Consider the following 24,671-nt stretch of genomic DNA (forward strand, 5'->3'; position numbering starts at 1 on the left):
TAAATATGTAAATACCTATACAATTTTGGTGTGAAGCTAAATGTTTCGAAATATATGACTTTATACTTTTTAATTTAAACTTTTAAAATACATAAACGAAAGTGTCGGATGCCTGGCAAGTTGCATGAACAAAAACTTTCTTTCAAAACTGATAAGATCTATAAGTGAATGCATACGTATATTTTGGCAGTGTATTTGTAATTATAGCTGTCCCGCACGCCAAAATTTATAACAATAGCGATGATTTGTGTCATTGACATAACTATTGTTCATTGTTAACATTGACGCAGTTTTACTTTTACACTGTTCAAGCCGCCAACCTCCTAGTTATAATACAAAATAAAACGACTTTATTAGTCATTCTTTTCAGCGCTTCGTAGTCTGAGGATCTTAATTGTATTCGTTGTACAGACCAAGATCTGTATGTGTTGAGTGTTGTGTGAGTGTTCTTTTGTTAGCTAATACAACATTTCGTCATTTTGCAAAGTGCTGCACTGAACTATAAAATAATTCATTGTCATTGTTTTCACTTTTAGATTAGAGTGCAACTTAATTCCCTTCCAAAATTATGTTCCTTCTCGACACATATTATAGATTTATCTTTTTAGACTATGATTTTAGTAAATACAATATCCATACGACCATGACTTCAACCAATAGTGTAGACTGTAGGTGTCAGATTACTCGGATAAGCGTTGTTTGTGGGAATCTGTAATAAACAAACAAAACTTTTCCGCTTAGTATTTATCCAGTGACATTCAGAGTATAAATAAACCGCTACTCACTCATTCATTACCAAAACAACAAGCAGTTTTTATACGTTTTTATGGCAGTTTGACGGCCAGTCATCTACAATTAGCCAAGTAGAATAGAACGAGGAAAAGTTTGCAGTACACTCATTTAGGTTCGCTTTGTCGCGGTGTTTACGAATGGGCGAGGTCATTCACACCTTTATCGCGCGACTCGGCAAAATTTGGAGTGTCACCAGGTGACGACGTCAACCGATACATAAAGAGATCAAAACAACGCGTCGCTATAATCGGTCAGGTACTACGTGCATCTAAAAATTTGCCCATGTAGTGTCTGATAGATTAGATAACATATTTTTTTTAGAATTCCTACGTTTTATCATATCCTGTAATCAACTAATCACACCTAATTACAAGTATGTAGCATGCACCTACAGTCTTGTCCGCTACGTATGCAATGATGCAATGAAAAGTACGTGATTCAAATTATGTGAACTATAACAATAAATGGCATATGCCGATAAACCTTACAATCTATTGAAAAGTATCTCAAACCCACTAAATTATTAATAGGTACCTAAGTACAAGTTTTGGGTAGTTGAGAGATAATCAGAATATATAATTATATACATTTTACACTTTTCAAGTAAAATTGTTTTTCAAAGTAAAATTCTTGATGATCAACATTTGTACAGGTGTTCCAAAAACTAAACACGCAACTACCTTAATCCTTTTGGCTCTAGTTTCGTGAATAGTGGTTATAACTGTAACAAAAATAATAACAACTACCGGTGACCTTATCAAACAATGACTTTCGTGATTTGCTTACTTTGATATGTTTTGTCGAATTATGCAAGATTAGTAGGCGACGCTTAAGGTAGGTCGTTCAACTTCAACTAGATCACCTAGTCTCGTCAAAGCGTGTGAAAAACATCTACAGTATCGATACAATGAATTCGTCGATATGGCTCAATAGTCACCTGATAAATGATCCGAACGATGGGAACGAAATTTTAGAATGCGCTGTAAAGAGTTGCGAAATCTTTTTGTTAGCTCTTGGACACAATAACAAAGATTGTCAGTTTGTCAAAGATAACTTTGAAAGAGTATTCTCTGTAGTGCCAAAGCAAATATTTGTTCATTGGAAGAATTGAGGTAACACATTCGATAGACTGTACCTACAATTGATATACAGATAATATTCAACAAAACTTGGTCACGTTTTCTTAAAATGTTATCGTTTGATAATGTTTGTCATAGATACAGAAAACTAAATACAAATAATAAATATACCTGTCACCTCACCTAATTTTATATAGATATGAGAATCAGTATGTAGAGATCAGTCTGCGGATGGAAATTCACTGACGAATATTTAATCGTCGGTGTCTGAATAATTCAGGAAATACATTTATACATAAGAATGACGAATAAAACGTTTTATTATAACATTATAACACAATTGATTATACTAATTAAACCTTGAAGATAACTCGCTTAAAATTCATTGTCACTAAAATAAATCAAAAATAAACCAATAGACGCGCTTCCATGAAAACGTATGTGGTATCAAATACTGCATGTACTTCCTGTTTTTGTACCAAGAATGGGGTTATTCGGTCCGGCTCGCTTTCACCCATTCTTCAGATAGGCCACCCATACATAGCCAGTTGCGTCAATATTTCGAGTGGCCGTGTTTTCTTCGGGAGAATAGTTAACCCAGTTTCGGTCGTTCCTGGCTAAATATACCGCGCCTACCTGACAGAGAGCGCATAGCGCCAGCATGCGACGCAGCGCACCAAACTGTCACACCTTGTCAATCTTATTTATAACATATTTTTTGTTGTCTCTGTGTCATGCAGTCTAGCCATGTTGCTTCTATACAGAAAATGTTGAGACCTGTTGCTATAATAAAGCGATGAATCAGGATGTACCCGACCAGTCCGCCACGTGGAGCGTTAAATTATCCGCTCGTATACCGCATATGCCACATGACCACATCTGCCTTAACTGGTTAAAATAACTTATTGGTTGGAAGTTTGCTAATGCATTCCGAGAAATAATATAATCATACGAATTAAATATATTTGTTGTTTAAAATTTAATGCAATAAATGGCACATGTTATCTTTTAGTGAAGTACCTTTAATGCCAGTTTGTTTTTCGTTCTCATTTTCGTACAATAAAGATTAATAATATCAGTGTCAGCATTGTTTGTTGCACACAACGTTGCTTGTTAAACCGACTGCGAGTAGCAGGCTACCCATCACTATTAAGTAATCCACTATTGCAATACCAATCTAAATAACACGTTTTTGCAACACACGGTAGTTCGTTAGTATCAACTTGATATTCTCAGAACTTAGTCAGTTCTGGGCTAATGGCTCTTGTATTTTTTTCATTCAAAACTTGGAATTATTTTCAATGTATTATATCAACTTCGGTAGCTATATAAACTACTTATATGCATGTATAATGTTAACGGTTGCATAATTTTCAAATGAGTTGTCACTTTCAATTTTTCGAATACAAATTTTAATAATTTTTATACAGTTCGTGAAAGTTAAATTAGTAGCAGTCATCAGTTTGTGCGAACAATGAATCAAAAGCGTAATCTAGATACTCATGAATAGCCGATGCGAATGAACTCGCTTTTAATGTAATCCAACACAAGTGTGCCATCGGCCCGCCTAACCTTTCTGACAAAAACCAGCACCAGCATAACTAGGCTATTGGTTAGACCCTACAGTTAATACTTCATTCATAAAATTATAATACAATTATACCACCGTGTTCTCAAATATATTTAAGTACATTATTCATTATTAGAAACTTCGTTATTATTTTTATTAAGGAAGTAAATACAAGGTTACGTTTGCGAAATTTTAAAAAGTCGGATCAAACAGTTTTATGTCTTTATTATTGCGTGTCGTTGACATATTTATTATGCTAAAATAAATAATGGCGGCATCAAGCCGCATTCGTAAATGTTTGAAGACAATACCAACAATGTCTAGAGCGTCGTTGCGCGGTCATGAAGAACCGCGCGTGCGCGTGCGCCTGACCTACTTATGCGCTGGCGACCATTAGTACTTGCCACCAGACCACACACGCTATACTGCCACGCTGCGCCTCGCGTCCGTCGGCAATACCGCAGCCCATCCTAGTCACTACTGAAACATCACCACTAGCCATACCGAATCCCTTTTCGGCAGTTCAACGACCCCGCTATCGAAATCCGCACACTCACACGCGCGTCCCCGAACGAAACGGCCAGATAAAAAAAATGAAACAAAAAACTTCTCGCGTAACGGTGAATGAGTACCAGACAGAGATAACTATATTTCGGCAGTGTACTCGCCGAGTTAAGGTCGGCTACGAAAAACACTGACGCAATTTTTACAGCGTACGTAATTGAGCACTGACGAAGCCAGCGGTGTGTGCGTGAGCGCCGAGAGCGACGCCCGCGTGCGCCGAAACGGAGGCGGAATATTTAGGTGAAAGTGTTTCGAATTTCGACATGACGACATTTGCGCGCAGTCGTTATCGTGATTTTGCCGAATCGAGAGGTTCGGAGAGTGCTCAGGCAACCGCGACGCGACTGCGATCCGCGCGTGCGCAACCCTCATGTGCTCGTTCCGCAGGAAGTGCTCCGGACTCTGCATGCTGAACGTGTCTAGTGATTGCGTTGAAAAACTATGCTGAGAGTTGGTGTGTCCAAAAATTTTCGGAGACGTAAATTAAAAAGGTGATCGGTGTATTCGGAACAAGGTGGTTCTTCGTGTGATGTGCGTGTTCCAACGCTGAGCAAGCTGTCGGAGGGCGACAAGCTGGGGCCGGACGAGGCGCTCGACGCCTCCACTCACGCGCATCAACTGCAGACGATGACCTCCACCATGGGTAAATATTGAGATTATTGAAACACTAATCCAATCCCATTCAAGAAATTATTCATCAAATTAACAAACCGCAAAAAATAATTAAACAATATTTGGACGAAAATAAAATATCATCATTATATTCACATGTGCTAATATCGTGATTCTGAATATTGAACATTACTAACGCTAATTACACTAACCTAGTTTGAGTGGTACGTACGTATACAGTATTTACAAATTGAAGCAATGTCCCGTAGCTGTGCGCTACGAGCTACGAAACACCATTATTACAAAAAGTAACAAGACTTTCTTCGATACATCAGACCTAAGAAAATTATCTACTTACTTTTATTTACAATTATTATAATGTGTCCAAAATACAAAGTTTAAGACCATTTTTATACTCATAACTTTAATACATGTAATTTTATAAAAAAGTAATTTATTGAAAATAAATTAGATAAAAATATTAGTGTGATACCCATATATTTTTGATAGTGGTGGATACACCACCAATGCCCAAAATCTTCGGTTTCCGCAGTATTGTTAAGCTTGACATAAAATACAAAGTGTTTTCGTAGACTGGCTACGCGCTGTGCTACGAAATACTCAGTTATCGAGTAGAACCAATAAGACGCTCTACGAAACCACTTCTTAAGATCGTATTATTCACTTTTATATTATATTCATTTGTAAGACGGAAATGTTTTTAAAGTTATTATTTATAGCAAAATTAATCCATACGATATCACAACAATACAAAATCGTTTTGGGCATAACAGAATTGTATGCCATAGCACTAAACAATTTTGAAACAGGGTAATCATCAGTCAATGACCAGCCTATTGATTGTGAAAAGGTTAAGCCCCCAATACTATCAATAGATAGTAGTAACAAACAACAATTGGCTGTTGATCTACTTTCTGAAAACATTTCCTACATGCCCATCTCCAACCGCTATCGCCTTTAAAACATAACAAAACGTTTGTACTCGCTAATAATACATCGCAAACGAGTATCGAGTTAGTGGCTCAATGTCTTGTTGTGCAAACACCGAATACTGAAACTATTTTTAAAAATAAATCAGTACACTTTTGCAAAACAAAAGAGGCCCCGTTGTACGTTGTACCATTGAATGGTAACCGTGACATTCCCAAATCATCTCGTGGATCACGATCGTGACTCCACACTCAGCTATGACCGGCTACTTTTACTTTCGTTAAAATATGGCCGCCCTTTGTCTATGCTCTATGACTCGTTGAGGTTGTTGATCTCGCGCCATTTTGCCGTTGCCGAAATACGTTTTTTACGCTCACTTTCCAATGTGGTGAAAGCGAAAAGGTACAGAATGACACTGCTTCCTTTCATAGCATTGTAGTGGGAGGACGTCGAGTTTCAATAATAATAGGTGCGTTAGTTCGCTTGTCAAAAACACCATTGTTCGTTAATTTGAATACATATAAATCCGTTACTAGTACGAGTATGTAATGGCATAGCTTTTACATGCGTGTTTACAACGCATGTAAACAATCTATGTGGGACAGGAAAATGGGTGCATGGGAAAATGTATGTTTCTCAGGTAGTTTAATTCCAAGATACTTATTTATCTGGACTCTGTTAATTGTTATAACTGTCGCTTTTGCTTCACTTTCGTCATTAGACCATCAATCTAATTCAACAATTTTTTTACTGCTTGCGAATGATATTTGCGATTGCAAATTTCATTTATTATTTAGTCAGCCGATTTTTTTGTAAGTATGCGATATAAACGTGTCTTGAGTTTTAGCTACATTTCATTTTAAAAGTATCTATTTGACGTTCTCGGCTACGGATTCCACGTACGTTAGTGCACGTGACCTTTACAATTGGATCTCAAGTTCCGACCTTAGGTTTGTAATTTTTTATCCGGAAGCACCTTTACTGCAGAATATAGCAAATTACATCAACAAGTAACTGTATAAAATTAAAAATAATTGGTAAATTTAAGAACCGATCATTATTATTTTATCATTATCGAAGTAAGTATTTACTGAAATATATTTTTTCAAAAATAATATTTCTAATACTTTTATTATTTTTGAAATAGGAAGTCGTTTGATCGGAAGTATTTGAGTTTAAATGGAACGTTTTAGCTTTGAGCGCACGCGCAGCGCAACCTGAATGTCAAGGCGCTTGCGGAGGCCACCAGAGAGGCCCAGCGCTGGGGCTGAAATGCTTCAACAACTATTGTGTTTTGTCACGATATAAACAGACGCTAATAAAAACAAAAAAAAGACGATATTTCGTAAAGGAACTAAATTGTGTACAAAGTCTGCCAGACTATGATGCATCGCGTTATCTACGTATATAAAATAGCAGCATCATATTTACCTAGATTAGGTTGCTAGGTGTAATTTGGGCTGATATGACTATGAGTCATTTCCAGACATGTCTGCGTTGAAGTCTATAGTAAAGCCTTTGTTCAACACCTGACACCAATACTGCTAAATAAAATATCTATTATGTGAATCATAAATCTAAGAACTATTAGACATAATCACAATATAACTGCTATATTATTATTTTCAAAAACAGTTAAATCATTTTCCTCAAAGATTCGACGCCTATTTATTCAACTTTAAGATCAATATATAGTTACAAATATAACCCATAAAAGAGCAATGGACGAACTCGCGTATACCAACAAAATTGAGGCTTGAAGCAACAGTAGGTACGTAGTAACTACGTACTTGATCGTAGTACAGGTAGCTCAGTCGTGCTGGCGGTCGTTGGCGCCGAATCAGGCAGCCGACCTCGTCAACGACACTGACATTGCGACCGGAACCGCCGGAACACTTCCTGCACATAACACGAACACTTTAAGATGAACGCTCTTACTACTTCTATTTATAGAAACGAATAACATCTTTAATCGCTCGGTTAATCGACACCAAGTCTCGGAAACTAAAAACATTTTCAAAAATTTATTGTGGGTATGACATCATTTGCATGCTAAAATTGATTTAAAGTTAGTTCCTAGTCGTTTGTCTCTCTGACATTCTACGTTTTAACGATTAATTGTCTGAATTGGTCGGATTATGTATGTAAAAAATGAGAGTAATAATTTTCAAAGTTCGTTATCGTTAGTTCCGATAGCTTGTCTATGCTGAACTTTAATTTATGTACGCCTTTATTTCCTCTAGTTGTTTGATAAACTGGTTTGTTTTATAAACAATACACATGCGTTGTAGTTAAGCCCTTTGGATATTTATTAAACTTTTTACATTGATCTAAAAATATATGCTTCTCTAATACAAGATAACTAACTTATGAGAAAAATATTTTTAACAGTCTTTGTCACTATCATACACATCATCTCGTGCCATCTCGTTAATAGCTTTTATAGAATCGAAAATCTATAAATTCGCCTCCTTAAGTTCAAATGACTCCACAAATTCAATGAAACCTTCAATTTTCCGAATACTCTCGTCAGTTAAGTAGATATGATGCAAGACAAACTATTAGTTAGTACACGGATCAACCTTGAGGTTCACTTGTAACATTCACGTTTACTTGAGACTAACTTGGATCTTGATACACGCCCGTGTCTAACAACTAACCGAACTTATTTCATCATGAAAATATAACTAAGAAGGACTGGCAATAATTTTTATTTTATAAAGTCGTAATTATGTGTTCTAATTGCCAATATGAGTATATTTACAAGCATAAGTTTTCTTTATTTCTATAGGTATGTCGTTTCTCAAATTTACCAAGAAAGAGTAGAATTGTAACTTCGCTTTTTTCAATCTTGTCTATAAACTAAAATTTTATTACTGACATAACGTAATCGTACGCTAACTTTGGTACTAATATGCATAAGCAAATATTTCTGGGAATTAGTCTCAATCGAATACTTACGTATCTATTCAAAGGTCAACTTTAGATTGCAAACATCGAAACAAATTCGAACACCGAGATAAATAAGTAAATAGTAGTATTTACGACTGTAGATCACAACACGTAGCATTTTCCTGGTCTTTCAAAGATGAATTTGGTATTATTATATTAAATTTATCAATAACAGCAACTTAGAAATACAATAACTTTTGTTGTTTTTGTAACCCATGACCGACATGACAAAAAATTAACATATTTCAAATATTTACGGGGAAAAGTGACTGAATTTAAATAACACACATCTACCTCTATGAGGCTTACATATAATAGATATATAATATATGTATGTTACATGAAAAAGAAAAACAGTTTAATCAACGCAAGACAACGTGCAAGGTGTTGCTACTACACTCGTAAAGGACTTAATATTTTAATAAATAGTTTGATAAACCGTGGCTCGTTGCCAGCGTTTGTTACTTGAGGAATTTTTACAACTACGTCGCTCTTAAGTACATAATATTGCCACGTCGCGTATATGATAGAACGGTTCGAAGTTTTAACGAGATTCCGTTAAACTAGGTGGGGTAAGTTTGCTGAAGACTAGCACTTGTTGCTGTATTTGTGGATAAAATTGTATTTTCGGCGCTGCTACTGCTTGAAAAATGCTATACTAAAGGGAATTCTTGCTCGGTAATATGTGTTTTTTGAGAACAAAACATGTTTTTTCTGATTAGTTTAGATAGTGAAGCATACAAGATTACAAAATTAAGACATACACGTGCGAAAACAATATTAGGCAAATGGGCAGACATCCTCAAAAGTGTTAGTTAAATAGCCCGATGAATCATCTCATACTATGTAGGTGTACATCCAATCAAGAAGGAATCCCAGTGGCCGGTGGAATTGTATGCGATAAGCGGGCGACCGCCGCGGAGGTCACTTCTCTTCCGGTCTCACCGTCCATTTGCTTTCGGACTACGGGTAATGACACGTGCAGCTAAGCCCTTCATATTAACCTTGGCTTGTAGGAAATACCGTCCTTAAGTATGATTTTCCAGGTCGTACGATTATCCTTAATTTCCATCGCAATCTTAGGTGATGGTGGCTACTATGTTTATTGTTACTTTAGTTAAAGTTTAAGCCCATTGTGAAGCATCTCAAAAGCATTAGTACCGCAGTCACTTACATCTTTTGTTAGTTTTCAACTGACCATTTGTCATTATGTCAAAATATTCCGATTCGTCATAACGCATATTTATTAAATGTTACAAACAATACAAACACTCGAGGACACTGAACACGAAGTTATTTAATGAACAACAATAATGAATGCAATTAAACAAAGCCGAACGGAGGAGCGGTCAAGTGACCGACCCTGGCTGAGGACGCATGCGCCCGCGCACGCTTCCGTGTGATCTTGCTTTAGGCGGGAACGTTCAAGACCAACCAATTCTATTATCCCTTTATCTACAAGCATACATGAATATCAATGAGTATACAATACATTATCAAACAAATCAATATTCTAATTAATTGATTTATTGGTTTCATTCAAACTGATTAAAGAGTACGTAATTGAATGTATAAATGAATGTTAAGAAATGTCTCGTTTTTAGGTGCTATCTATTTGCAAACAATGAACGGAAACTAACAGCTCTGCCAGATTGTTCTACTAAAACGTTGGTACTGATTGTTTAGTATTTTGTACAACTTTTCTTTTAAGTTTATGTCGCTTTCTGAATCACTGTCAGATAAGTTATCTCTAGGAGAAAGTTTCAATTAAATTCAAACGAGTAAATTTCCGAGACTAGGAAAACTATGTTGTTTATGTTTTACAATTTATAGACATTTAGAATTCAATGACGGTATTTACTAAATAATAATATAATGTTTGGTATAATTACATCAAGCCCTCGCGTAGGTTGACATTACCTTGAAGAGGTTAGTGACCACTTTACTAAAATTATCAAGCAAAGGTACTTAACAAACTTCCGCTTCCCCGACCATGTGAACTAAAAGTATAACTTCACAGCTTCTGTAGGTCACATCATAATGCATACAATATATTTATTTATAGAATATTTTATATTTATAAATAAAAACGTAACAAACCCACGTTACGGACGCACAGAGGGTGGTCTCTAATATACAGTGATAAGACAAGATAAACCCTTATCTTGACATCATATAACCGGACCCCTCATTGACCAACCGTATATATTTACTTACAATAATGTACTAAGCCTCCTTTGGGACATTCGTGACTTATGTAATTTAGATAACTCTTCCATCCAGTGAATCATTAACTGAATACTTTCAAAGTTATATGCTATTTAACATACCATATGTTTATGCAAATAATAAAGTCATATAATAATATAGTATATTTCCTCTATACCCACGGAAGTTGAAGCCCACGACCTCGTCAAAAAAAGCTTGTAGAGACGTCGTCGAATCAACTCGCGAATTATTTTTATTGAGTCAGTCCACACGTCATTATCAAGGTCTTTGACTCATACGATTTTATTTTAAAAACATAGTTCGTGTATTGTTGTCAAAACTAGTGGCAAGGAACATTGCACCCGAATATTTCTAATTTAATCCGCTAGATTCGGACAGCGACGGACAAACAGTCTGATGACTAACTTATCTGTTTACGTGACGCAATTGTTATTGCATTATCACGGGATAGAGACGTGATATGTTCTAAATTATCGTCAGTACTTTGACTTCTGGTAACTATAAATATTCACCTCGGGATATTGCATGAAGCGTGGATGACTCAGTACATCTTAGCACCTGTCAACTATCATATGCTACGGCTCATTTAACTTCTACCCTTAGATGTTAGTGACGTATGGTTACGAAGGCAAGCCTTGATCGAGCGATACTGTCAGGCAGAGATAACTTTCGACTCAATAATAACATGTACCAAGTATATCAGACATGGGCATATAGCTATAGTTATCGCACTTATTTATACCTAAAAGCAAGAGTTGTATAGATACTTATCTCACAGTTCCCGAAAGAATGACTAATCTGATCGGTCGCGACTACATGCTATTCCAATATTAACCGATTGAAGAAACACAGAAATGTATAGCTTATTACATCATCGTGTAATCGTAATATTTCGGTTACTATGCCATGGTGCGTCCGTCGTACGCGCTATCATTAAACTGTGAAGTGACGTGCAGATGACTCAAACTCTTATCAACGATGGTTTGCACTATAAATATTTTCACCTACGTATTTTTCTCGTACTACGTCAGTGTTACAGCACTAGGTTATAAATGCGAGCGTATGTCGTGATTTTATGCGGTCACGCAATCAAATCGATGTGAAAAAACGTATTAAAGTTCAATATACAACGTTTTATTGACACAATTGATCAACGGTGTTAATATGACGATTTACGTCACATTATGTTTCTATGTACACTATGTAATTGTATTTACTTATATAAAAAAATCGTCCTGAGGTTAGTATAGCATATGAAAATGGTGAATGATTAATTTAACAATATTAAACGGCTAAATTGTTTTGAAATGTCAAGATTCATATCATTATCAATTTGTGTTACAAACAATAACAGCCCACACTATTTACGACCACGAACAAAGCTATATCGCTATCAACAGAGATCAGACTAGTACATTTATATTCTAAATTCCAAGGTTAATGAACTTATTTTGATGAAATTCATGTACAATTTCACCAGACATGTGACAGTCAGTTCGAACTGTACATTGACCTGTCAAACGCTACATAAACACTGTTACACCTGTTACCTATTATTTATTTATACATTACTCCTCTCTTAGTGAGTGATGTAGGTATAGGTACGTTATATACGTAACAGTTTCACGAATTCCTCTATCAATTGGCATCAATTGTAGACGAGGAACATACATTCTAATCGCTCGTGATTTCATGACGACAATTGCATCATATTGAAATGTATATAGAGTTCATTTACTTTAAAACTACAAATCATCTTATTTAGTATTTTTACGAGATAGTAACGCTTGCTTATATCGACTTCCGACTAATATATTCAAAAGAAACGCTGCATAAATCTACTTACGTATTTAAAAATTATGTTGCTACATAAAAAATATAGTTTAGCTAATATAATTGGTGTCTAACATTTATCAATTTACTGGCATGTTTTAAATCATAACAAATAATATGAGGTTTCGCTGATCACGTAATAAGTGACGTATATTTGTACGCGTTCAATTTGGCCGGTTGCATTGCCACACAATTTTACTACTCACGTGCATTGGCACCACGCATGCGCGCATTATACTACAAATTCCATTACCTACGTTATCAACGCTATAAAACTTCTTTACGTATATGAATGGAAGTCCGTTTACAACGAAATATAATACAGGGTCACGCGCTGCCCGCCCGTAGTCGGTAAAAACCATGAACCGCGCTGACATTGAAAATAAAATATTTTTATTCGTGAAAAAAATAAATTTTGTAAATGATGCACGAGCGTTATCCAGTTATCACCGGGCCTCATTACATAAAAAGACCTGACATGTCACCCAACTGTCGTAAGTAATTAATGGTAACATTAATATCACAATTAAATTAATTAAATAATATAAAATAACAATAATTATTTTTTTTTTCAAAATAAATAAAGCGGTTCAATTAAATCAATATTCTTAAACTAATCACTGATATAATTTTTGCTTAATCATATTAAATTCAAATTGATTCACGTCTCTCGCAATCAACAACGGCTCGGAAAATAAAAGAAAATGTTTGAATAAGCCATGAAGAAAAACTTGGCACCGAACTTGCTTTTAAAATTAGAACTCCGCTTATAAAGGCCTAAAAGAAAAAAAATATTCATCATCGGTTTCAAAATGTTTAGTCTTTATAGTTTGTTTATATTTTTTTTATTTGTCAACAGGAATAATGACACTCAGCCGCGGCCCGTGTGACCTCGACAACATGAGTCTGTTCCAAGACCTCAAACTCAAGAGGCGGAAAGTTGACTCCCGATGTAGTAGCGATGGTAAGTAACCTCAAACATAAAGACTTTGTTCATTACACCGTTTACCTTCTCAAATTTTTGGTTAAAATGGTTGTAGTGTCCAAAAAATTATTTTCGTGATATGCTGACTGAAATCTCGATTATTAAGAAAGTTTACGAATCGTAAAATTGACAAACATTATTTTGAACTTCTATTCAAAATCATAAGTCTAACTTTTAATAGTTTTAAATTGACTAACTCTATTTCGCTCTATCCAAAAATTGAGTTTCCAGTATCAATATTTTTTTTGAATTGTATTATGTCGACCAGCGTAAGAAAAAGAACACCATGCAATCTAAATATAAAAACGTCATTGGAACACAAAGGGCCTACGGATCTAGTGGCATAACGCACTGATTGTTATTGTAAATAAATAGAGGTGTCCACGGCTTAAGGTCACGATACCGCGGCACTTGTTATTCGTGTCGAGATGTTGTCCATCGTTGTGACGCGGATCACGGACTCCTATCACTTTCAACTGTCGCTGTGAACTCCTTTGTTACAAATAATTTCATTTTCATTTAAACGTGCCCCTTACGCTTTGCACTAGACGCGCGCGGTTTTTGTTTTCGAAATAAGTCGGGTGTTTGAAAACTTTTTTAGGTGTAACTACAATCAGTTAGGTACTTTAAACCATAACAAATTAGTATAATGATGATGTTGAACACGGTCTGTATCAACTTACAATAATAAAGTCGAGAATTATCTTGACAAAATAAACGTATCTATTCGACATTACGTAGTACATACGATTTTGTATCTCTGTCAGAAGTTTCACATCCCCTCAAAAATAAATCACGAACTAACACGACTTTGTGAACTTTCCTACACGTTGGCTGAAACTTAGGTAGCAAGTTAAACTAACTTTCCTAACTATTATGTTAACAATATGTAACAAAAATAAGTACGTATATATACTTGTATCTCGTTATCGCCTCAATTTGAACATAAAACACTTCTCGATTATTGTGAGGTCAACGAACTCTGCACTAATCTAACAGTTCATCTGAACTTGACTAAAAACTAACGAAGAAACAGTCGAAACTCATCGAAATGGTTTTGAACACAAATCAAACAAATCGATATGATATCCAGTTACACAACGAGATATTCGTAAACAAATTAGTGTTTGATAACGATCGTCACTGAAAGTTAAATAACAGTTGGACATAACAAGCCGTGAGAGAGTCTCGACTGGTTCCGAGAAATGCGACTTTCACTTACAAAAAAATCTTCCGAAAACAGATCCGGTTCAACAAGTTACAGTCAGCGTTGTGCGGATTATGAATAGCGGCGATAATCTTTGTAATCTCGCATTTCGCCTTAATTTGACAGACACTGGAACATTTATTTTATTGCAAATATAATGATTAGTCTTTTCCTCATTTCAAGATAACTTCAATCAATAAAAACGCAATTTCTTCACTTGCCGACTTGATTACAAGGTTAAAAGCTGCGATTAATTGTGTATTCTGAGAAAATAATTTCATGCTTCATTCAAAATAACTATTCTCACCTTTTAAACAAAAAATAAAACTAGTTCCAATTTAAAGTTAAGGTTAAATAAAATAAAAAGTCATGCATTCAAAGCGCCAAAATATCCCACAATAACAGTGAACTTGTGAAAATAACAGTTCACATAATAAATATGATATTATTATCATTTTAATTTATTCATTCAACAGTTGCGTAACAGTGATGTAGCGAGTGAAGTCACTGTGATAAAGAAAGTTTACGTAAACCCACGAAAGGTGAAAGCAATAAATAGCTGTGCTGTAATTATTGCTATTGTGGCCTCATGAATAATGCATGAGAGAAAGATGTATTCACTGTCATATAACGTAACATCATGCCCGCGGCGGTAACGCCGAAGATGATTTAAGCACTGTTGTTTGTGCAAATTATTCGCATTGCTCTCTACTCAAGTGTCATGTTTTTTTTTTATTGCTGATTAAAATAGCTCTCTCTAGATACATCTCAAATAAAGTTTTGTAAATGGAAAATCCAGAGATAACATAGCAATCCCACGGTGACATCACACCTCAGGCTGAAGTGGTTTTTCTATACAAACTTGTAATATTGACTCTATTAACAGAATTTTTATTTGCTTCTTTTGTAATTTATTTTGTTATGTATAGAGGCATCTGAACCAAAAAAATAATTATACAAATGTATATAAGTATATCAATTGCAAACATTAGTCATTCAGGCATCAGCCTGCAGTTCTGAACGAAACGTAAACACTACGTCAACAGTGGTATTAAAATTCGAATAATTCTATCCAGAAATAGACGGGTGCTATTCTCGAACTGTTATCACTTAGATATTCGCATATAAATCTGTATAACGGTATGTAGGAACCGTTCACGTGGGGTGTGACGAGTACTTGTGACGCGGGGAGTATTCGTCACGGCGGCGTGTGACGCGCCCCTACGCGGCCTACGCACACTACAACTCCACCGCGTACTCACTAAGATAACAACGTAACGAATTCGTTTCATTACGCCTTTAATTACTAATTTACGTTTCATTATTTGTTTTATTTATATAGAGGTCAACGTTTCAGTCAATACATATAAACAAGCTTTTATTGTGAGAGTAAGTTCGAGTCGAACATCCAATTAGTATATGTTACTGCAGTATACCAGATAATAAGGATTTAAAGCTTGTTTAATATAGCAGGTAAACTTACTAATGTATTTGCAAAGGGAGGAACATGAGTTGTATTATTAGAATCAATAGTTATTCGCGTAACCACAACCCGTAGAGGTAAATACATAATGTTTTATAAATATGACCAAATAATCCGTAGTGACATATTTACGACTGCACATAACTATATAACTGGTCACTCAACTGAAAAACACCTTGTGATTAATTAAATATTACATGAGCTAAAATTAATGAATTTATGAGTAGTGAATATTCTTATTTTTTCTGTAAATGTCTAAGAAGTTTTATCAATATTAATAACTTAAGAAAGTACCTATAACAATAAAAGTGAAAAACACAAAATTAAACAGAATCAGATAAAGCATTGGCTCACGGGTTAGGCCACGAAAGTCATTAAACTACTCTTACGGGAATTCTAGAATAAACTTTCAAAATTGTATTACGTAATATTGTTTTCTAGAATGTTAATAACAAAAAAGCTAAATTATTTATTCATAGACATTTATCGTTGTCACCATAAAACTTTTAAAACATAATTTATATAAAACATAATTTTTGCGCAATTTCCCGGTTAAAATAAATATTCTTATCTCAGCCTTATGAACGGAGAAAAAACGGTTAAGACTGTTCGCGAAGCAGCATTGATTGATAATAAGTACATGGCATGTAGCAGCGAAGCAGCGGCGGTGGGCGCCCGCGCCCTGACACGTGGCGTCGCGGTGCCTCAGGGATGTCGGGGGAGGCGCCGTGGTAGGGGGTTGACCTACTTTCCCGTGTGTCGGTGACCGCGAGCGACCTTCGGGCCTGCAGCGACCGAATAAACGATCGCGTTCATCCGCCCCGAAATAAAAGACTTGCAGCTTGCGTAACTCTTTATTATTGTCTGTCTGACGCGCAAGAGGCTTTTCATACTGATCTAACATTAAACAAATTATCTGCAAATGTAACCGTGAGCTCAACGAGACTAGAGCCAACAAAACAATGAACTCTGAAGCTCGACAAACGCGAATAGAATACAGGAAAACTGGTCGTTTGCAACAGCACGGCGGCCATAAACAACTAGTACCTAATCAGAACGGGACGTTTATCTAGGCGTTTGTGTGAGTCTACCTAGAACCTCTAGAGGCGTGTATTGCATCACGCGGCTAGAAAGATCGGTCCCCACCAATGATGTGGCAAAGGACGCGGAGTGAAATAGAGATCGTCCTCGAAGCGAGAGCGGTGCACGCGTTGCACTAGTCATTGTGCGGTTGCACTTCGCACGCACGGCCGTCTGAGTGACCTAATAGCGGCTGGAGGGAGGGACCGGGAAGCGCTGCGCGGGGAGCGGGGCGCGGCTGCCGCGAGTGCGGTAGGTCGGGCTCACTGCGCGCGCCCGCTTGCCGTCGCGCCGCCGACAGTGGAAAACTTTCTTCGCGACTTTTCCTCGTGTAAACAAAACCGCGCAAAAATTGCGCCCGCGCGACCGGACCGGCCGAATGTGCGCCCTTGCTCAATGAAGTTAATTGCACCTTTGCATTTGTATCGTATTCAAATTTTGTATTTTCCACTAACAAGGAAATTGGCTAATAGTTCCTTGTGGACTATAATGTGATTAAACAAAAGCGCTTAACTGAATTTGTCGGACGTTTGACCGTGTTTGCAATGTAAGGCAGGTCACGTGAGAGGGTAAAGACTACGCCTATGGATTTAGTAATAAAAAGTCGGTAAAGTTTAGTATTTAATAATAAAATTCAGTTTGATAAAATATATCCTAATAAAAAAGGTTTTACATAGAATGAGTCCAAAGCTTTTCAATGTTCTTGTTTTACCTTGTTTCTGTTTGAAGTTCTTAAAACTGTTTCATCGTCTACAAATAAGATGTGGTGCTGTGCGTACTGCTAGATAGTATGTATTTTTGATTCCTTGAATATTTTGTTATAAATACGATGATTGTTAACAACGTTTTAAGAAAGTAACCCAGAACTATTAAAGACCTATATGTTTTACTTTTCCAAAAGTGCATCGTATCCATTTGATTTACATGCGAATGATTTAGAAATCTAACGATGTGTTATATGATAGTGATATAACATAATACGCGTTATTGTTGTGTGACGTAGAGCCCTTTGTGATGTGGATGTGTGTGTGGTGTGTCGGAGCGGTGCGGTGCGCAGGCGCAACGCTTCCGGGCGCCGCATCTGCGCTCGCGGCGCTTTCACTTTCTCCTCGCGCGCCGCGCTGCATCTCGTGCTCGCGCCGCCGCCTCCACGCCTGCACCGCGCCTCGACCGCGCCGCGACCCGCAGACACGCTTCCTACATTTTCCACATCTATTCCGGATAGTTACATAAAATACTATATTCTCTACTAAACTTCATAAACTTGATTCATCAGTTTAAATCACTTTGCCGCGGAATCGTAGCTCATTATGATTAAACGTGTTCCAAAACTTCATCCATAAATATAATAGATTAGTTGAGTATGTGGCCGGGGCGGCGCGGCGGCGGCGGCGGCGCTCACATCGTGACGCAACCGGCTAGCTAATCTAGTCGGCGGCGTCGGGAAGTGCAGTGTCGCGTCCCCGCGTCGCGCCCGCGCGCTCTAACTACGATCACGCCGCGCGGTCGTTGACATTTCACCTAGTTTCTGCATTTGTCGTTTCTGAAAGTCCATGGTGTTCTTTTTCTATCGCGCGGAGACAAGAGGTCGCCCGTCGCTATTGTTGACCGTCCCGCGTGTGCTCGCAGGCGAGTCGGCCGCCGATACCAGCACGTCGTCGCCGGATCCCGGCCCGCCGTCGCCGCGCATGGCCGATGCGGGGTGCAGCACGCCGCCGCACCCGCCGCCCGTGTTCGACGGCGGCGGCTCTCCGTCGCCATCGCCTGCCTGCCATCCCACCGTCATCCGCTCTGCGCCGCCCCACTCAGTTATCAAATTTGAGGGTACGGCGACTTCAGTCAAAGCGGAGAGTTCACCGGCCGGCGGCAAACCTGATGCGACACAACCCTCCCAGCTGTCCTCTGTGAAGCTAGAGGGCACTCCGGAACCACCCCACCCCTACAGACCACGCGCTCTCGCTCCGCCACCGCCAGGTTCTCATACCTCGCTGGCGCCGGGACCGTGGCCACCCGCTGCCTGTATCAACGGCGTCAAGCCGGAACTTATAGGAGGACATTTCCCACCGCAACCCCTCGAACCTAAACCAGGTGCACGAGGATCAACACAATGGCGAGGTACGCCTGCAGTCATCATGGGCGAGTCTGGTGGTGTTCGAACGATGTTTTGGACGCTACCCGCACCCACGCCTAGCGGAGAACCGGCAGCCGGCGCGTCCCATACTCCAACGCCTCCCACTCCAGACCCAGCCACGTGTAGTGAAGAGTCAGCAGCGCGATTGCTACTTAATCTAGGCGGTGAGCTAAGGCGGCCTCGAGGGCCTCCTCTCAACATGGAGTTACTGTGGGCGGGAGATGTGTCCCAGTTACCAGCGCACCAGCAGCTGACCGCGCTTAACTTGAGTGCAGCAGCAGGAAGCGTAGCTGGAGCGTCGCAGGTAGCAGGAGCTAGCCCATTGTCCTTACCCAGGTCAGAACTACGCGCTTATGCGCCAGAGACCGAACGAGATGAGGACGAACAACCCATGATCTGTATGATTTGTGAAGATAAAGCCACGGGACTGCACTATGGCATTATCACGTGTGAAGGATGTAAAGGCTTCTTTAAAAGGACTGTACAGAATAGACGCGTTTACACTTGCGTCGCTGATGGTGGCTGTGAAATAACAAAAGCGCAAAGGAATAGATGCCAATATTGCCGATTTAAAAAATGTATTGAACAAGGAATGGTATTACAAGGTGTGTATCTAAATAATATGAATCCTTTAATCATATGATTTACTGTCCACCACATTAATTTGTTTTATAATAATTTTGTTTTTTATTCAGCGGTACGAGAGGACAGAATGCCGGGTGGAAGGAATAGTGGAGCCGTCTATAATTTATACAAAGTCAAATACAAAAAACACAAGAAAGCAAACAAGGCGGCGACGGCGACGAGTCGAGCGTCACCGCCTGAGAAGCCTAAGGACCCTTTACCGCCGATACCATCACATCTGGTCAACGGCACAATTCTTAAGACTGCACTTACGAACCCCAGCGAAGTAAGTTTCTTTACCAAGAATGTGTTACAACTTTGTCTTCAATTAATGAAATTTCTCAAATTTAAGGTTTGTTATAATTTTCAGGTCGTCCATCTAAGAGCGAGGCTAGAGAGCGCGGTGTCGTCATCGCGGGATCGTGCGGTACCTCTAGAAAGAGCGTTACACATGATCCGAGCGTTGATTGATTGCGATGCAATGGAAGATATTGCAACAGTGCGGCATCTGCCAGACCTCCTCCATGACACCTCAGAAATAGGTGACAAATTATGTAAAATCGGAGATTCGATCGTGCATAAAATGGTCGCATGGACGAAAAAACTACCGTTCATTATGGAAATACCAATGGAAATACATTCCAAACTTCTGATGGAGAAATGGCACGAGATCTCAGTGCTGACGACGGCGGCGTATCAGGCGATGCACGGGAAGCACGCGCACGCGCCGCCCTCGTCGGACCATGAACAAGACTTTATGCAAGAGGTGAGTTTCAAATCAAATGTTACGCCGTGAGTGAAAACGTTACGAAACGTAGTACATAGCATTAATGGCATAGAAGGTATTTTTTCCTCACAATTTGAGTAACGAGCCCTAGATGTGGCTCGAGCACGCTCCAGGTCACAAGCTGCAAACACTTCCGCCACATGCGGCGGAGTGCAGTTACGTGATCTGCATCGCTTGCGCAACTCGCGGTAGAAAGTCGCCGGCTGCCAGACAACTAGTTGCACTCGGACGTTTGCACACTCGCCGCCGCATAACCACCTCTCTTACACTGTTACACTGTTACTTGCAAATTAATGCCATGCACTACACTTAGAATGTCTCTATTATCTCCGTGATGGCCGATTTGTAACTGTTAAGCTGTTATTTATGTGACAGTGTACAATACACATTTTATTTGTACTTGTAATAGGATACGACACTTGGATAAATATTCCTTTGATACTAATTTACAGTTATTGTCGTTATATAACTCAGAGTGGAAAATATTGGTGCAAAATTATTTATCTTTACGTACAATATGCAACGAGCAGGATCGCGACCCGCAAATTGCACTTATTACATAAACAGCGTTCGGTGCCGTAATAACGGTAGTTATACAGAAAGTATTTTTCATTGTCTAGAGCATTTCCTCTTTACTCATACATTCGATATTACGTAAATATAACACATTATGTTTGATGCTATTCACTTTTTCTGCATGAAGTGATTACGCATGCAGATTAAGTGGTATTTAATGATCTACTCGTTTCTATCTATTGAAATTAATTGTATAATAACAATACAATATAATAACACGGCAATTGAAAATACAGGGAAAGAAGAATTTGCCTGCTTCAGCCGTTTATAAATATTAAAGTAAATAAACAAGACAAACAACATACAACGTTCACTGAAATTCTAAGTAGTTAACGTTTAATAATGTTGTAGCGTATAAGTAAAGAATTCATTTTATTTCCACTAGGTAAACGCGAACCTGCGGACGCTGCAAAACTGTCTGACGTCATTAATGGGTAGACCCATCACGTTGGAACAGCTGCGGCTGGACGTGGGCCTCGTCGTCGAGAAGATGACGCAGATCACCTGCGTGTTCCGCCGCATACAGCTACGGATGGAGGAGTATGTCTGCCTTAAGGTCTACATACTGCTGAATCAAGGTGAGAACGCAATATTTGTACATTTTAATACTAGAAGTTAAAGACACTTAGTTTGTCCATTAACGAAGATATTCTTGTAAGCATTAAAGAATTGGTTTTGTTTCGTAAAACACTATCGTTAAGGGTCTTCCTCACAATCTAAAATTAATCTAAAAGCTAATGCCAGTTGAGTTGTGTTTTAAGTTCTATATGAGGAGCTCGTGGCTTAGTTTACAACAGCCGCACGGATCGATCTCTGAGGTTAAGCTACGCTTGCCGAGGTTGTTCCGCGGATGGGGGACCATCTTATACATATCGAGTTCCTCCGTGTTTCGGAAGGCACGTTAAATTGTGGGTCCCGGCTGTCATTTTCGAAGATCTTTGACAGTCGTTAACAGTAGTCAGAAGCTTGAAAGTCTGACAACCAGTCTTACCGAAGGGTATCGTGTTAATACCCAAGTAACTGGGTTGTGGAGGTCAGATAGGCAGTCGCTCCATGTAAAACACTGGTATCCAGCTGCATCCGGTGAGACTGGAAGCCGACTCCAACATAGTTTGGAACAAAAGGCTAAGCGAATATATATATATGTTACTGTAAAAGCCCGAACTGTGGCAAATCCTAAGATTTTCCGGTAAAACCTAAGATTTACCAACTCTCAATGGTAAAAGTCCGAACAAGCCAGAGTTTAAAAACTATGTTACGATATATAAAAAAATCCTCCTTCATAACTATGTTTATAACTATTTCACGGTATAATTATATACTGTGACATAGTTATAAAGAAGGAGTTTTGGGCAAAGGTTAGGTTAGAAGGCTAAGGTGGGAGCGAGCGAAGCGAAGCTCCCACCTTAGCCTTCGTGGTTATTTTTTTTTAACCACCCAGAAGGAGGAGCCCCGCGAAGCGGGGCTCCGGCGACATCTCGACATCATCAAGTGAATATAGGTAAAAGTTCGAAATAAAAGAATTGTTCGGACTTTTACCATTGCGAGTTGGTAAATCTTAGGTTATACCGGAAAATCTTAGGATTTACCACCGTTCGGGCTTTTACAGTAACATATATACTGATTCCGGTGTAGGTAACAATTGTCCGATTACAGTGAAGTGTGATTAGATTACAACTACTTGCTGCTAGCTATTACCCAACTCTACAATCTCATAATTGGTTACAATATAATGAATTAAAAGACAAGTGTTTAGCTTTAACACGGTAGCAACTTATTTATCAACAATTTGCAGATTAACGCGCGCAAACATAATTGGTTTGACGTCAAATTTCACATTGCAGAATAAATCTTTCATTTTAAAATTGTGTTAATTGGTAAATAGATAACCTTTCACCGCATTGCAGGCCACCGAGGCCGGCCGTTATTTAGGCTATGTAAATAAAATAATGAAACGCTTCCTCATTCCGAGATTTTAAATGTTTCAAGAAAAATATTCTTCCCTTCCTTATTGCAAGCGAAGGCAACGTCCCGTACAGCCAGATGCATGAGTTCACTTTGCCATGTCAACGCACTTCGTTGTAATCCAGTTACGGAGGGGGTGCATCGGCCCACGATTCATGTAGGTCAGTTCTGTTACGCAAGCTAGGCATCCTACGTGTGACGTGCCACTGACTCATTATGTTACTCGTTTTATTCCTGCCTGCTTGCGAATCTACTGCCATGTTTCAAATTCAGTTCTGACATTCGGTGTCACAATAATTTTCGTTTTTAAACTACCAACTTTCATCTAGTCCCCAATACAACGGACAATTTGTCAGAAAATAAAACTTAAATAATTCGAGCTTAAAATAATACACTTTCTAATACTTCTTCGAAAGTAAAAGATCTAACTGCTGATTTTTATCAAATGATTAATGAACACAATACGAAATGCGACAAGACAATAAAAAAATCACATCGCATTGTGAGTGTGATACGCGCCAGTGCAAAGTGTTCGTTAATATTATTATGATTTATGTTACATGTAACCTACTTGTGGGGAGCTGAGAGCTCGCGACACCGATTAGGAACAACTTCGGGACGTTGATAACAATTTCACTCGATGAACTGAGCTGACACATGAAAGTCTTGAGATATATTCACTGATAGATCGCCTCGTAATAAAACTGAAACGTAGTTTGTGTTAGTGAAAGAAACGACACAGTAACAATAGTACAAATCGTAGCCTTCAAAACAAAGTAGCTGAAAACATAATTTCATTAGTTACAGCGAACGTTAATTTTAAATAACTGAGATTGAGACGCAATAGAATCTGTGGTGTGCGAGACGTAAACTCAATCACATTTAACCTTCGGCGATAATAAACGTGTTTTACATGGCTAGTGGTGGGTGTAGGTAGTGGTGAGCTGGTAAGGTACCGCGGTACTCGCTCCTAGTACGTGCTGTGTGTAGGGAAACTGTGACATCCTGTGTTATCGCAGCTAACTAGGTCGCACTGCGCTCTAGCGCCGTGTTTGAAATTATTTTCACCGCGCATGCGCATTATACGTCAAGTACGAACATGGTTTATCAAACTATCTGAGTACTTAGTCTGTGTTTTAGCCGCGCTCCGTACACAGTGTGATATGTTGCACCAATCTACATCACTATTTCTTTATTTATAAATATATATTTTGACATAAGTTCAGGCCTCAGACTTACTAGGACTTACTC

The 24,671-nt window shown here is 38.4% G+C and overlaps 1 protein-coding gene across 7 annotated transcripts in view; it reads left to right on the forward strand.

Moving 5' to 3' along the window:
• Positions 1-24,671, forward strand: part of Hr4 (nuclear hormone receptor 4) — a 96,529-nt gene that overhangs the window by 65,238 nt on the left and 6,620 nt on the right. Inside the window, exons 2-7 of one of the 7 annotated variants that reach the window (XM_076131722.1) lie at positions 4,393-4,648; positions 13,442-13,546; positions 18,967-20,073; positions 20,164-20,378; positions 20,463-20,858; positions 21,841-22,033. In XM_076131722.1, the coding sequence (XP_075987837.1) occupies positions 4,633-4,648; positions 13,442-13,546; positions 18,967-20,073; positions 20,164-20,378; positions 20,463-20,858; positions 21,841-22,033 (2,032 nt within the window). In that variant the 5' untranslated portion in view covers positions 4,393-4,632. Of the gene's footprint in view, positions 1-4,392; positions 4,649-13,441; positions 13,547-17,436; positions 18,126-18,340; positions 20,074-20,163; positions 20,379-20,462; positions 20,859-21,840; positions 22,034-24,671 lie in introns of those variants that run through there. The other 6 variants (XM_076131731.1, XM_076131751.1, XM_076131759.1 and 3 more) reach the window with 6 other exon arrangements.

This window comes from Anticarsia gemmatalis, chromosome 2 (assembly GCF_050436995.1).
Source record: "Anticarsia gemmatalis isolate Benzon Research Colony breed Stoneville strain chromosome 2, ilAntGemm2 primary, whole genome shotgun sequence".
NCBI classification, from domain to species: Eukaryota; Metazoa; Arthropoda; class Insecta; order Lepidoptera; family Erebidae; genus Anticarsia; species Anticarsia gemmatalis.